This window comes from Vulpes lagopus, chromosome 14 (assembly GCF_018345385.1).
Source record: "Vulpes lagopus strain Blue_001 chromosome 14, ASM1834538v1, whole genome shotgun sequence".
In the NCBI taxonomy this organism is placed as follows: domain Eukaryota; kingdom Metazoa; phylum Chordata; class Mammalia; order Carnivora; family Canidae; genus Vulpes; species Vulpes lagopus.
The window spans coordinates 2,896,411-2,911,688 of NC_054837.1; the positions used below are offsets into that span (position 1 = coordinate 2,896,411).

The 15,278-nt window shown below is 36.5% G+C and overlaps 1 protein-coding gene across 5 annotated transcripts in view; it reads left to right on the forward strand.

The window, feature by feature from the left end:
- Positions 1–15,278, forward strand: part of PCDH15 (protocadherin related 15) — a 743,522-nt gene that overhangs the window by 370,373 nt on the left and 357,871 nt on the right. For all 5 annotated transcript variants that reach the window (XM_041729528.1, XM_041729523.1, XM_041729527.1 and 2 more), the window contains one exon: positions 12,020–12,132. In XM_041729528.1, coding sequence (XP_041585462.1) covers positions 12,020–12,132 — 113 coding nt within the window. The remainder of the gene's footprint in view (positions 1–12,019; positions 12,133–15,278) is intronic.

Consider the following 15,278-nt stretch of genomic DNA (forward strand, 5'->3'; position numbering starts at 1 on the left):
TTCACTTTCAATGTGTATGTGTCTATGTCTGAGGTGCAGTATATAGATGGGCCTTGTCTTGTTTTGTTTATCCATTCTATCACCCTGTGCCTTTTGATGGGAGCACTTATACCATTTACATTTAGACTAATTATTGATAAATATGTATTTACTGACGTTTAAAAAATTTGTTCTCTGGGTTTTTTGTAGTTCTTGTTTTTTCTTCTTCTTCTCTTCCTCTCTCTCTCTCTCTTTTTTGAAATCAGTTAATATCTATACTGATTCCTTGGCTTTCTTTTCTCTTCATTTTTATAACTTTATGGTTTTCATAAGGTTCACATATAACATTGTGAGTAAATAGCCATCCAAATTAATTTGGTGGTTATTTAAGCTCAAATATATTCTGAAAAGGAAAATAAAACAGAAAGAGAAAAAATCTTTATTTTTCCCTTCTCTACTTTATCAAATCCCTTCTCCACAGTTTATGCATATGTTGTCTATTTTACATCTTTTTTTCATGCTTGTCTTATGTCTAATTGCGGCTACTTTTTTTTTCCACTTAAATGAGTGGCCTTAACATTTTGTGTTAGGATGGTTTAGTGGCGACAAACTCCTTTATATGTTATTTGTCTGGGAACCTCTTTCTCTCCCCTTCAAATCCGAGTGATAAATTTGCTGAGTAAAGTATTCTTGTTTGTAGGGTTTTTTCTTTCAGCATTTTAAATATATCATGCGACTCTATGCATCGCAAATTTTCTGCTGAAAAATCAGCTGATAAAATTATGGTTAACTTCTGTGTTTATCTCTCACTGTTAAGATTCTCTTTTATCTTTTACCTTTGACATTTTAATTATTATGTGCTGTGGCGTGGATCTCCTTGAGTTTATCGTGTTTAGAACTCTCTGTGTTTCCTGGACTTGAATGTCTATTTCCCTTCCTAGCTTAGGGAAGTTTTCTTTTCTTTTTTTTTTTTTTTTAATTTTATTTATTTATGATAGTTACAGAGAGAGAGAGAGAGACAGAGAGACACAGGCAGAGGGAGAAGCAGGCTCCATGTACCGGGAGCCCGATGTGGGACTCGATCCCGGGTCCCCAGGATCGCGCCCTGGGCCAAAGGCAGGCGCCAAACCACTGCGCCACCCAGGGATCTTAGGGAAGTTTTCAATTATTATTCAAATAAAGTTTTTACACCTTTTTCTCTCTCTTTCTTTTTCTGAGGCTCTTATACTGTGAATGTTTGGTCACTCAATGTCCAAGAGATTTCTTAATCATCTTCCTTTTTTACAATTATTTTCTCTTTTTGCTGTTTTGCTTGTGTGCTTTCCATTATCCTGTCTTTAAGATGGCTGATACTTTCTTCTGTGTCCTCTCATCTACTGTTGATTCCCTGTAGTGTGTTTTATTTTGTTTTAGAGGTTATATTCTTTGACTCCTATTTATTCTTTTTAATATTGTCTATCTCTTTATTTATTTATTTTTTTACATTTTTAAGATACAGATACAAATGCAGTGAAATGTCCGGATACCTGCACCCCGATGTTTCTAGCAGCAATGTCCACAATAGCCAAACTGTGGAAGGAGCCTTGGTGTCCATCGAAAGATGAATGGATAAAGATGTGGTCTATGTATACAATGGAATATCCCTCAGACATTAGAAACGACAAATACCCACCATTTGCTTCAAAGTGGATGGAACTGGAGGGTATTATGCTGAGTGAAATGAGTCAATCGGAGAAGGACAAACATTATATGGTCTCATTCGTTTGGGGAATATAAAAAACAGTGAAAGAGAATAAAGGGGAAAGGAGAGAAAATGAGTGGGAAATATCAGAGAGGGAGATAGAACATGAGACTCCTAACTCTGGGAAACGAACAAGGGGTGGCGGAAAGGGAGGTGGGCAGGGGGTAGGGGTGACTGAGTGAAGGGCACTGAGGGAGGCACTTGATGGAATGAGCACTGGATGTTATTCTATATGCTGGCAAATTGAACTCCAATTAAAATATATATATGTACAATAAATAAATTAAAATAAATAAATAAATAAACCTAAAAATAATTAAATTGAATTTGCCATCATATAGTAGAACCCCCGGTGTCATCCCATCATGTACCTTCCTCATGCCTTTCACCCAGGTACCTCATCCCCCTACCCACCTCCCCTTCCACAAACCTTTGTTCATTTCCCAGAGTTAGGATTCTCTCATGGTTTGTTTCCCTCCCTAATTTTTTCCGCTCAATTCCCCTCCTTTCCCTTAAAATCTCTTTCAGTATTTCTTATATTCCATGTATGAGTGAAACCATATGATTATTGTCTTTCTCTGATTGACTTATTTCACTCATCATAATACCCCCCAGTTCTATCCACCTCAAAGAAAATGGTGGGTATTCATCTTTTCTGATGGCCGAATAATATTTCACTGTATATATAGACCACATCTTCTCTATCCATTCATCTGTCGAAGAACATCATGGCTCCTTCCACAGTTTGGCTATTGTGGACATTGCTGCTGTGAACGTTGGGGTGCAGGTATCCTGGCATTTCACTACATCAGTATATTTGGGGTAAATACCCAGTAGTGCAATTACTGGGTTGTAGGGTAGATCTATTTTTAACTTCTTGAGGAACCTCCACACTGTTTTCCAGAGTGGTTGTACCAGTTCACATTCCCACCAACAGTGCAAGAGGGTTCCCTTTTCTCCATATCCTCACCAACATTTGTTTCCTATCTTGTTAATTTTCACTGTTCTCCAGCCAGCAGTACCTTGATTCCAAAGCCAGACAAAGACCCCACCAAAAAGGAGAATTATAGACCAATATCCCTGAAGAACATGGATGCAAAAATTCTCAAGATACTAGCCAATAGGATCCAACAATACATTAAGAGGATTATTCACCATTACCAAGTGGGGTTTATCCCCAGGATGGTTCAACATTCGTAAAAGTTGGTTCAACACTTGTAAAGCAATCAACATGATAGATCATATCAGCAAGAGAAAAAGCAAGAACCATATGATCCTCTCGATAGATGTAGAAAAAACATTTGACAATATACAGCATCCATTCCTGATCAAAACTCTTCAGAGTGTAGGGATAGAGGGAACATTCCTCAGCATCTAAAAAGCCATCTACGAAAAGCCCACAGCAAATATCATTCTCAATGGGAAAACACTGGGAGCCATTCCCCTAAGATCAGGAACAAGACAGGGATGTCCACTCTCACCACTGCTATTCAACATAGTACTAGAAGTCCTCGCCTCAGCAATCAGGCAACAAAAAGAAATAAAAGGCATTCAAATTGGCAAAGAAGAAGTCAAACTCTCCCTCTTCACAGATGACATGATACTATACGTAGAAAACCCAAAAGACTGTACCCTAAGATTGCTAGAACTCATACAGCAATTTGGCAGTGTGGCAGGATATACAATCAATGCCCAGAAGTCAGTAGCATTTCGATACACTAACAATGAGACTGAAGAAAGAGAACTTAAGGAGCCAATCCAATTTACAATTGCACCCCAAAGCATAAGATACCTAGGAATAAACCTAACCAAAGAGGTAAAGGATCTGTACTCTAAAAACTACAGAACACTCCTGAAAGAAATTGAGGAAGACATAAAGAGATGACTATCTCTTTATTGAAGGTCTCACTGAGTGCTTCCTTTAAAAAAAAATTAATATTAATTAATTTTTTTCTGTAGCCCAGTGAGTATCTTTATGAACACTAACTTAAATTCTTTATCAGGCATATTGTTCATCTTTCTTTCATTTAAGGGCTTTTTTCCTTGTTCTTTCTTTTAAAGCCTATTATTATGCCTCCCCATTTTGTTTGACTTTCTTTTTGTGTTTCCATGGATTGGGCAAAATGACTTCTTCTCTAAAGTTGAACAAATGGTCTTGTCTACAGTGTTCCCTGTGTAGATTGTGTATACTTGGTGAATTTTGCTGGTTGGTTGGAGCTATAGTTGTAAATGAAAGTTATCCTCTACTATGGCTTTTTACAAAAAATAATAAATGGAGGGGTGCCTGGGTGTCTCAGTAAGTTAAGCGTCTGCCTTTGGCTTAGACCATGATCCCAGGGTCCTGGAATTGAGCCCCGCTTTGGGTTCCCTGCTCAATGGGTAGTCTGCTTCTCCCCCTGCCTCTCCCCCTGCTTCTACTCTCTCTCTCTCTCTCTCTCTCTGAAATAAATAAAATATTTTTTAATAAAGAAAAGGGAGGAGTCCCTGGGTGGCTCAGTGATTTGGTGCCTGCCTTTGGCCCAAGGTGTGATCCTGGAGTCCAGGATCAAGTCCCACATTGGGCTCCCTGCATGGAGCCTGCTTCTCCTTCTTCCTGTGTCTCTGCCCCCTCTCTCTCTCTCTGTCTCTCATGAATAAATAAATAAAATCTTTATTTTTTTAAATGAAATATTTAAATAAAAAAAGAAAATGGAAAAATAATAATAGAAGAAAAATATAATAATAAATGAAGAAAAAGAAAAATGAGAAAAAGAAAAAAACAAAAAATAAAAACAAAACAATTTTTAAAAAGTAAAAATAATAATGATATTAACGATAATGATGATAATAATAATAATAATATATTTTTAAACAAGCAAACACAAAGCCACAGCTTGTTTCTTCTGTTTAGCATGCCAAGGTGACTGGTGTGGGTTTGTCGACCCTGGGCTCCCTGAAGTTGCCAGCTCACTGTTGAGCTGGACCCTGCTCCAGTCTGAGCTTTAATGGTTGGTGGTGGAGAGAATGTTCCCTCAGGTCCCTGGCACTATTAAAGTGATGCTTTTCTTTCTGTGCCCCAGTGTGACTGGGGCTGGTGTGCGCTTGCAGAACCCAGGCTTGCTGAGGTTGCAAGCTTTCTGTGAAGATCTGACTTTTCAGTGACAGTGTTGAGACCCACTAACTATGGCACCTGAGCCTGTCCCTTATGGCTTTCAGGCCCCTTCCAGTGTGAACTTTTAAGGTGGACAGGGAAAGAGCATTTCGAGTTCCATGGCCCTTGTAAGCCCTGGCTTCTTTTTCTGTGCGCCAATGTGGTGTGACCAGGACTGTTGTGGGCCTATGGACACTGGATTCTCTGACATCACAAGCTCACTGTGATAGCTGGACCCACCTGTGATGGTATTTGGACCCTGCTCTGGTCTAGGCCTTTAAGGTGTGGTGGGAATGTGAACTGTGTCATTCTCCAGGCTCTCTGATCTGGGAGCATCCGGTGGCTCCTCTGGTGCTCTGAGGAGTTCTAGTGTTGTCCCTTCTATCTGCCAGTTGCTCTTTTAAACTTTCTGTGCCCAAGGACAGAGGGTTCTATTCCAGGCCCCTCATCAGGGAGCCTCCTCCCTGCCATTCACAACACAGGGGATAGGATTCCCTCCCTTACCATGTCTCCATCTCTCTTGCTGTTCACTCTTTCTGGATGTTCAGTAGCTATCCAGTCAGCCCTCCATTCTCCTTCAGGAGCAACTGTTTTATTAATGGGTGTATTTGGGGTGTTCCTTGGAGAAGTTGTGTTCAGGGTCTTCCTATGTCACCATCTTGAACTGAAAACCCAGGAGCAACCTTTTTGGATGAATTAAGTATACCTTTGCTAAATGGAATGAGTATTGCATTTCCTAAATGGGAAAATTATGTGAATCTGTAGGGTCCTTGAACTTAGACATGAACTTCTGTTCTTGGAAAATATTTTTATAATTCAGTAATAGCCTGGCTTTTGCAAAGTACTTAACATCCAGGGGTCATTTGAAGGTTTTCATTGAAAATCATCTGGAGATAAGTTGTATATCATAATTGCTTTTGCTCTACCAAAGGAAGTTATAGCTTTATCCATCAGTAACATTCGACTGAGGCTGATCATAAATTCCTACATATCTGCAATATCAAAACTTGGAGAATAGCCATAAATTTCCTTAACTTTCTAGAGCAATCCAGTTTTCTATGATGAGAATTGCTTTTAACACTGAAAACGATAGAATTAAAACACCACATACTTATTCATTTAATTTCTGGCAAAATACACCCATGACCATCTTTGAATAACAACACTAACATGAACAATATGAATATCATAAACCAGGTGTTTTGTAATTTCTATTATTCTAGAACTACATTGCACTGTGAATGTGGCATCAGGGTACTATCTCTTAAAATTATCTGGAATAATCCTTATCTGTTTGTGTTTATGTCACCAACTGAATAAACATTTAGATTACTTTATTTCAATATTTTAATCTGCCCTTATATTCAATGTATTCTAATGATATATAATATTTTTATGACTCAAAAAATCAGTGATATAGTTAATTTAATCTAGCTTTTTTGCCTATTCACTCAACACATTCTGTCTCTCTCCTATGTAACACTTTTTTAGTGTTATATTTTATCATTTTATTTATATTCACTCATATATATATTTCCTTTTATTTATATGTTTATATGCTCTTCTTTCTTAAAAGTAATACTATATGCACTTTTCTCCAAGTTTTTTCACTTAATATAACTGAAGATACGTCTACAGTAATAGGTAAAGATATTCAACATTCATTTTTTCATTTCAATTATTATCCACTTGAGGATATATCAGCATTTACTCAACCAGACTGCTATTGATGTATATGTAAGTGATTACTTATCTTTTACTGTTTAAATGCAAAAAAAAAAAATCCTTGAAATAGACGTTCTGGGTCAAAAATAAATGCCAATATGATATTCTTCAATTTTATTTTTTAAAATTTTTTTATTGGAGTTAAATTTGCCAACATATAGCATAACACCCAGTGCTCATCCTGCCAAGAATTTTTTTTTTTTTCTTCCGAGATTCAGAGAGAGGCAGAGACATAGGCAGAGCAAGAAGCAGGCTCCCTGCGGGGAGCCTGATGTCGGACTTGATCCCAGGACCCAGGGATCACACCCTGAGCTGAAGGCAGACGCTGAACCACTGAGCCACCAGGGCGCCCCTTCTTCAATTTTTATTGTAGTAAAATACACATACATGCAGTTTACCATCTTAACCATTAATAAGCATACACTTTAGTGCTATTAAATACATTCATAAAGTTATTACTAGAGCTTTATTCATTTTATCAAACTGAAATTCTATGCCCAGGAAGCAATAATTCCCTATTCTCCTCTTTCCTACAACTGCTGGAATACATGATTCTAACTACTGTCTCTGTGACTAACTATCTTATATAATTAATATCATGAAATGTTTGTCTTTTTTATGACTAGCTTATTTCATTTATCATGTTACCCTCAAGATATACCATATGTCAGCCTTTCATTATCAATTTATTTGTGTCTTGGAATCTAACGTGAGTGTCTTATAGATAGCATATCGTCAGATCATGTTTTTTTTTTTAATCTCATTTATTCATGAGACAGAGAGAGAGAGAGAGAGAGAGAGAGAGAGAGGCAGAGACCCAGGCAGAGGGAGAAGCAGGCTCCATGCAGGGAGCCCGACGTGGGACTCGATCCCAGGTCTCCAGGGTCACATCCTGGAGTGAAAGCAGTGCTAAACTGCTGAGCCACCCGGGCTGCCCAATCCATTTGTTTTTGAGTGGAGAGTGTAATTAATTTACATTTAAACTAATTTCTGATAAGAAGGGACTTCGGTCATGTTGCTATTTGTTTTCCACATATGTTTACAGCTTTCTCATCCCTCATTGCCTTTGGTACTATCTTCTGTTGTGTTTAGTTGTGGGTTTTTTTGTAGTGTTCAAATTCCTTTCTTATTTCATTTTGTGTATATTCTATACTCGTTTTCTTCATCGTGGGAATTATATTGAAACCCTAAGGTCATAACATTATAACTAAACTCTCACAGTTTAACTTTAATAACACACAAAACTCTGTGCTTTCCCAGCTCATCCTCACCCTTTTTAGGTTGTTTGTGTAACAAAGTTACATATTCGCACATGATGTGCCTTAAAACATAAACCAATAATTTGTAAAAAATCTCTTAAGTCTCTTCAGTTATGCAGAAACCAAAGTAGAGTTACAGACCATTGTTACTATAATACTATCTTTTACAATTGCCCATATACTTATATTTTCTGAAACCTTTACTTCTCCCTACTATTCAAGTTATTGCCTAGTGTCCTCACACTGTAACCCACAGGACTCCAGGGATATTTCTTGTAGAGATGGTCTAGTGATGATGAACACCCTCAGCTTTCACCCAGGAATGTCTTAAATTCTCTGTCAGTTGAGAGGGACAGTTTTGCCAGTTATAGAATTCTTTTCTAACATTTTATTTTCTTTTAGCGCTTTGATTATCACAAGCCACTGTCCACTGGCCTCCAAAGTTTCTGATAGCAAAAAGATATCTGAACTTTGATAGCAAAGTTTCTGATAAAGTTATTGAGCACCCTTTGCATATGATGAGTCACTTCTCTCTAGCTGCTTTCAAGATTCTCTCCTTGTCTTTGTCTTTTGAGTTAAATGATGAAGTGTCTTGGTGTGAGTCTCTTTTAATTCATCTTACATTAATTTTAGTGAGCTTTTTGGATCTATATCTATATCTGATATCAAACTCTGGTAGTTTTCAGACATTATTTTTTCAAACATTTTCTCTGCCCCTTTCTCTCTCTTTTCTCCTTTTGAAACTCCCACAATGCAAATGTTGGTCTTACTAGTACCCTGCAGGTCAATCAGGCACTGTTACTTTTTGTTAATCTTTCTTTTTTTTCCCCTTACTCAGACTCAATAATTTTCATTACCTATCTTCAAGTTTATTGTTTCTTTCTTCTACCTGCTTAAATCTGTCTTTGAACTTCTCTAGTAATCTTTTCATTTCAGTATTGGCCTTTTCAGCTCCAGAATGTCTTATAGTTTCTTTTTAGGTTTTCTATCTTTATTGTTATTTCCATTTTCCATTTCATACATTAGTTTCTTGACTTTCTCTGCACTTATTTTTAGTTCTTTGAGCATCTTTTATACAGTTGTTTTAGTATCTTCTTCTAGTAGGTCATCAACCAGGTTTTTTCTCAGGGGCAATATCTGTTGATTTGGTTTATTTCCTTTGAATGGGCCATACCTTTCTGTTTTTATGTACACTCGGTGTTGTTGTTGTTGAAACTGGACATTTGAATCTAATAAAATATGGTAACTCTAAAAATCAGAATTTTTCACTTTTCCAGGGTTTACTGATTTTTGTTTCTATTTTTGTTGAATGAATTTTTTTAAAATTTTTATTTATTTATGATAGTCACAGAGAGAGAGAGAGAGAGGCAGAGACATAGGCAGAGGGAGAAGCAGGCTCCATGCACCGGGAGCCCGACGTGGGACTCGATCCCAGGTCTCCAGGATCACGCCCTGGGCCAAAGGCAGGTGCTAAACCGCTGTGCCACCCAGGGATCCCCCTGAATTTTTTTAATGTTGTAGTCTATCTCTGTGCTAAGGACTAGTCTGAAATGTAAACTTGAGGTCTTCTCAAGTAATTTCTGAGCCTATTCCTTCCCCTGGGTATGTATGTCTCCCCCCCACCCCCCGCCCCCGCCCCATATAGGATGTCTTGTCTTTAATGCCTGGCTTCTAAAGGGAAAACAAAGAGAAAAATGACCAGGGTGAAAGGTATGCTGACCCTTCAGATCTCTTGGAAATTACTGCAGCCAAAGTGGAGGGGCTTACACCAATGGAGGTGGTGTGTCACAAGAATAGTTGCCTACACCTCTATTAACAGAATCAACAATCTCCAGTGAGAACACAGATCTCTGATATTTGAGGACATGGTCCTTTTTGCCCATCCTTGCTCCCAACAGCTATGTATAAGTTTCTCCAGGAATGAATGCTCAGCTGCCTGCCAAGTGGCAGAGGGATCAGGGATGGCTAGCCACTACTGTGCTTGATAGAAATTAATCATATTTTACTGCCCAAACGTTCCTCTGGAAGTTGGAAGATTTCAATAGACTCCAATATTCTGAAATAGTTATATCAGACAGATTTTTTGCTAATTGTTGTCTACATGAAGAGGGAGATTCCTGAGGCTTCTTACTTTGCCTTCTTCTTAGAATCTCCTGATACTCACATCATTTTCATTGACTATGCTAGATTACCATCATAGGTTTCATAGCACTCTGAAAAATACCAAAAATGTCTGAAAGTGCATATTTTCTCACAGGCTTACCAATAGAGTATGGTGTCCACTTTTTGGACCATTGCTAATCTAATAAATACAAAATGGAATCAGAGGGCACCTTGGTGGCTCAGCGATTTAGTGCTGCCTTCAGCCCAGGCTGATCCTGGAGACCTGGGATCAAGTCCCACATCAGGCTCCCTTCATGGAACTTGCTTCTCCCTCAGCCTGTGTCTCTGCCTTTCTCTCTCTCTCTCTCTCTCTGTTCTCTCATTGATAAATAAATAAAATAAAATAATGAAATAAAGTAAAATGGAATCACAGTGTGGCTTTAATTTGAATTTTTCCTCTGTGTATAAAGGTGAGCATCTTGTAAATGGTCAAGAGTCGTTTCTTTCTCTTTTTATGAACTCTTCATTATCTAGCCCATTCTTTTTAATGTGTTGCTGATCTTTTTCTTTTCTAATTTGTAAATCTACATATGCTAGGGATATGAACATTTTGTGTCTGTTGTTAATTGCAAAGATTTCCCCTAGCTTGTCACTTGTGGATTTACTTTGTTTATTGTGTCTTGCCAAGCCATTTTGTAATGTCATCAAATTTATCTCTCTATTCCCTGATTGCTTCTTGATTTTGAGCCATAGTTAGGAGAGATATGCCCACTCTCACATTATAGTAGAATTCATCTGTGTTTTCATCTATTGCTATTACTTGTATTGTTTCATTGTTTATTATATATGAATATCCTCTCCATTTGGGGTTTACTCTAGTATAAAAACTGGATGCAATTTGATCACTTTCTGTATGGCTGTTCTATTTGATAAATTCTGGTATTCAAGAATCCATTTTCCCCTACTGTTTTGAGATGACTACTTTATCATATGCTAAATTGCCATGTGCAATTTTGACTATTTCTGGATTTTCAAGTCTAGTTTACTGGCAAACTTTTTTTATTTCCCCTCACATAATGCCCCAGGAGAGCTTCTCTTCTTGTCTCAATGTTGAAGCAGAGGAAGGATAGAAATTAATCCCTTTTTGGCTATATCTAGCTCCGAGAATCTGGATTTGAATGCAAGTCCTGTCTTATATTGTCTTTTAGATTTGGACAAAGTATTTAATATCTTGAAATTGCTAAGTCCTTTTCTGTAAAATGGGAATTATTTACAAACTTCTTGATGATTATTAACATAAAGCATTTAGTATATAGTAGGCTTTTATTATTGTAAGCAATAGTTATTTTATTCTTATGGTTATTTTTGTGCCAAATGCATACATATACTTTATAGTTATACTATTTGACTTCTACTTATTCATCAGTTTGAGGAAAAGAATATCACACAATACAAAAGAAGATAATGCAACTGAAGAATATTTCTGCAGGAAGAAATATATTTCAAATCACTAAAATGCCTGTACTTAAGAAATATTCTCTCTAGGCATTAAGAGTATCATCAGTATATTTTTATTTAATATAATTGATATAATTAGCTGGATTCTTGCCTTAAGAAAAATATTTGCCCAGCTGGAACAGAATATGTTCATTTTAATTTTCAAGCAGCTTAATATTTGGTACAAATTACTAGTCTTTGTTTATTACAAGATACAGTGAAAGACTATGCAGGCTATAATTAAGATTTATGCACCATTAAAACACAATTTTATACTTCAAAATTTGCTCTCCCTACACTTAATATCTCTTTTCATGTGGTGAAGTTTCAAATTAATTAAAGAACTCTCCTAATAAAAGATATTTGGAAAATCATCCAAATAAGAAATATTTTCCATCTTCTTTCTCATAAGCTAATTAATTGTATACCACATTTGTGTCTCCTTTCCCTAGACTGCATAATTTTGAAAGTTAATTTACTAATGAAATTGTGATTTTGTTCTTCAGTTAATGAAGGGAAATAGATATAGCACACACACATATTACTCATTGTTCTCAATTATGTGCTGAAATCAATGTCTTTCAGGGACTCCTGAGGATTACCCGCGATTTTTCCATATGCATCCTAGGACTGCAGAACTTAGTCTCCTGGAACCAGTAAACAGAGACTTTCACCAGAAATTTGATTTGGTTATTAAGGTAAATTAAACTCATTTCTTATTTCTTTGTGTTTGTAAAGTACTGATCAAAGAAACTTGTAGTGGCTACTATAGGCACTTTTATGTTATAAAAATTAAAATTAATCTGCAATTAGCCAGTTTTTTGTTTAAAAAAGTGAAGTGCAACTGTTTTACTAAATTATATTACTTTCTTTAATATACCTGTTTATATTATGATGTGATTCAAATACTGAGTATTTTTATATGTGATAAATGCTTGGGTCAAATGTATATAATGCTACATAATGTGACTTTGCTACATCTTCTACCATTTAATTTTTTTTCTTGCTAAAAGGAATCAATTCTTGACCACAAAGGTTGAAGTCATGAATATATTTTAAATGTGTATGAATTTATACATATTTTTATTTTAATAGCATATTATTTTTAAAATATTGCTTGTCTTTCTAACATAAAAAGAAAAGATCCTGCCTGTTCAAAAATTATTTTAATATATGTCTCATTATTTTCTTTATTTTGAAAAATGATCCTAGACTGGAGAAATTCTGAAACCTAGGGGAATCCATTTGGCATTACAATTGCAGTTAAATAATACCTACTGCATTGTAATAAAATCACTTAAGAGGTATTGTGGAAACCAGGATGATCTGTCAATCAATTCTGATAGACTTTGCTGGGCAGGGAAGATTTAAGCTGGACAGTGAAGGAATAATGGCAATTTCTGGAGTAGAGATGAGGGTTAGAGAAGCTCACTCTAAATAATAGAACGGAACCAAACCAAGACATGGAGTGAGTCTGGTCTGTATGATATGACTTTCTCATAGCTGTACATACAGAACAATAGCTATAGAAATGCAGCGCTAGGGTATTTTTTTAAATTAAAAAGTGCCAATATAAGAGGAAGTAAGATGAGGAAGCTTACTAAGCATGTACAAGTTGTTTAAGTACATTTTTCATTGAATTAGAGCCATACTCTTCATAAAGCTCATTGATACGAATGTGGAAAGTAAAGCTCAACTAGGGCAAGGGCCTGGCTCGGAGTTACCCCACTGATGAGCAACAGAACTGAGACTGAAACTTAGGTTTATCTAAGCAAGGGCCATAACTCTTTTCACTTCACCAAGATGCAGTTGCTTGGAAATGGTCATCTGGTTTAACTGTCGGTACAACTGCAAACAATACTATGCGACATGCATTTAATTTTAGCTGGAATTAGGACATCTTTTGTGAGCACCGATCACACTACACATTACCAGGTCCTGAGATTATTGGGTATCCTCTGTCTTTGAAGAACTTGTAGTCTCTGAGGGTAGAGAGTCCCACAGGCTGATAAATCAAATATCTCCTGTCAATTTCTAATAGGAGACAGGTGAAAAGTACTGAATCGGGACATGGAAATTAATCTGGGGACTCAGGGAAGATGTTGTGGAGATTACCTCAAGCTAGAAGCTGGTGTATCAGAAGGGTTTGGCCAATGGATAAAAGTGGAAAGTATGTTCGAACATCAGGAAGAGCAGAGTGAAAGCCTGGAGGCGTGATGTAGCAAGCTACACGCAGTTAATGGAGAAACAAGGGATAGGGCCAGACCAGGAGGAGGGCCTTACGTGAGGTGGCTTTTCCCCTTGGATCTTACTCAGTAGGGGTTTGGGAGTCATTCAACTAAGACAGACCCCTTTTACCATTGGTATAAAAGGGCCATGCATGAGATTTATCTCCTTGCATGGACTATCTCAATTGTCACAGAACTATATAAAACTTGAAAATATATATCCATTATCTGCTGTTGTTCCACACGCAGCCCTGCGGTGCCGCTCTCTGTGGGAGTTAGGAAAGCTGACAAAGCACAGTCACCAAACTGCCTCATTTCACACCTGAAATCAATTATTTTCCTTTATTTTCAAAGTTAGTTGTCCAGGTATACCTGGGTACAGTGAAACTCAGCCCATCAATTACAGCAACAGAAATCAATTACAACAGGCCATAGATAATTTTTTATGTTTTAATAACACTTTATATTATTAATGGAAGTTTTTACAGACATTATTAGATTCAAATTACTGTGTTTTGTGTGCAGTCAAGAGGATAATAAGCAAAGGTATCAATCTATAGGAATAATTATGTGCTACCTGCTTGAATAATAGCTGAATATTGAGGCTTTGTATAGGGATCCATTGACATGCTACAATCTGGCAGTTTTCCGTAGCAAGTCTTTCAACTTCTACCTTTTTTTAAATTTTAATAACGCTTGATTTTTCATTGGCCATAAAAGTTTTTATTGGATTTGATCCCAATTTCTGTTTCGGGAGCTAAGGAAAACTAAAATAAAGTGAAGTGTTTTCTCCCGAACTTTGAAAGTTCTGCTTTAAAAAGCTATATGCACATTTAACATCTGCTAGGTGTCATGGTTAAGAGATTTATCATCTTTATTTCGTCTATTTCAGCCAGGGATTTATTCAGTATACTGACAAAATGTAAAGGGGAAATTAGGAAAACAAAATGGAGCAGTCCACTAACATTAGAATATTAAAGGATCAAAATGAGTCCAATTAAAAGAGGAAAGGATGTCCCACTTCAAAACACTGTCCCAAATTTTAAATGACCGTAATCACTTAAGAATTTTTTAAAAATGGAATACACGTTTTGAATAAGAATCATATGTTTGGTTAGCCCAGGAGGGTTCCTATCCATGCCTGTTGTCTTTGTATAATTATTCATACTATCTCTTTCGCTCTCAAAACTGTCCCCGTTTGGATGGAAAGTCATGTGATCACCATAGTTACAAAGCAAAAAACAACGAGGAGATAGAAATATGAAAGCCTATTTTCTTATTTTATTTTATTTTATTTTATTTTATTTTATTTTATTATTTTATTTTTTTCCTATTTTATTTTCTGAGTGATGATGAATTAGTGCATGCATGAAGTATCTACAACCAAGCCCAGAAAAGTCTTATTTTAAGTGCATTATTTTAAAAAATTATTATTAGTTGGTATATTTATGCTCTGGCACCTAATACAAATGTCCAATGGTTAAATTATTAGTAGTTCACCATCTCGCAGTTGCTCAAGCACAATTGTGTTTTTATCTACATCCCATGGATTAACAACTAAAGCAAGGCTCAGGGACACGCTGGTGTCACGGTCTCCCTGGTTTTTATGTGGTTAC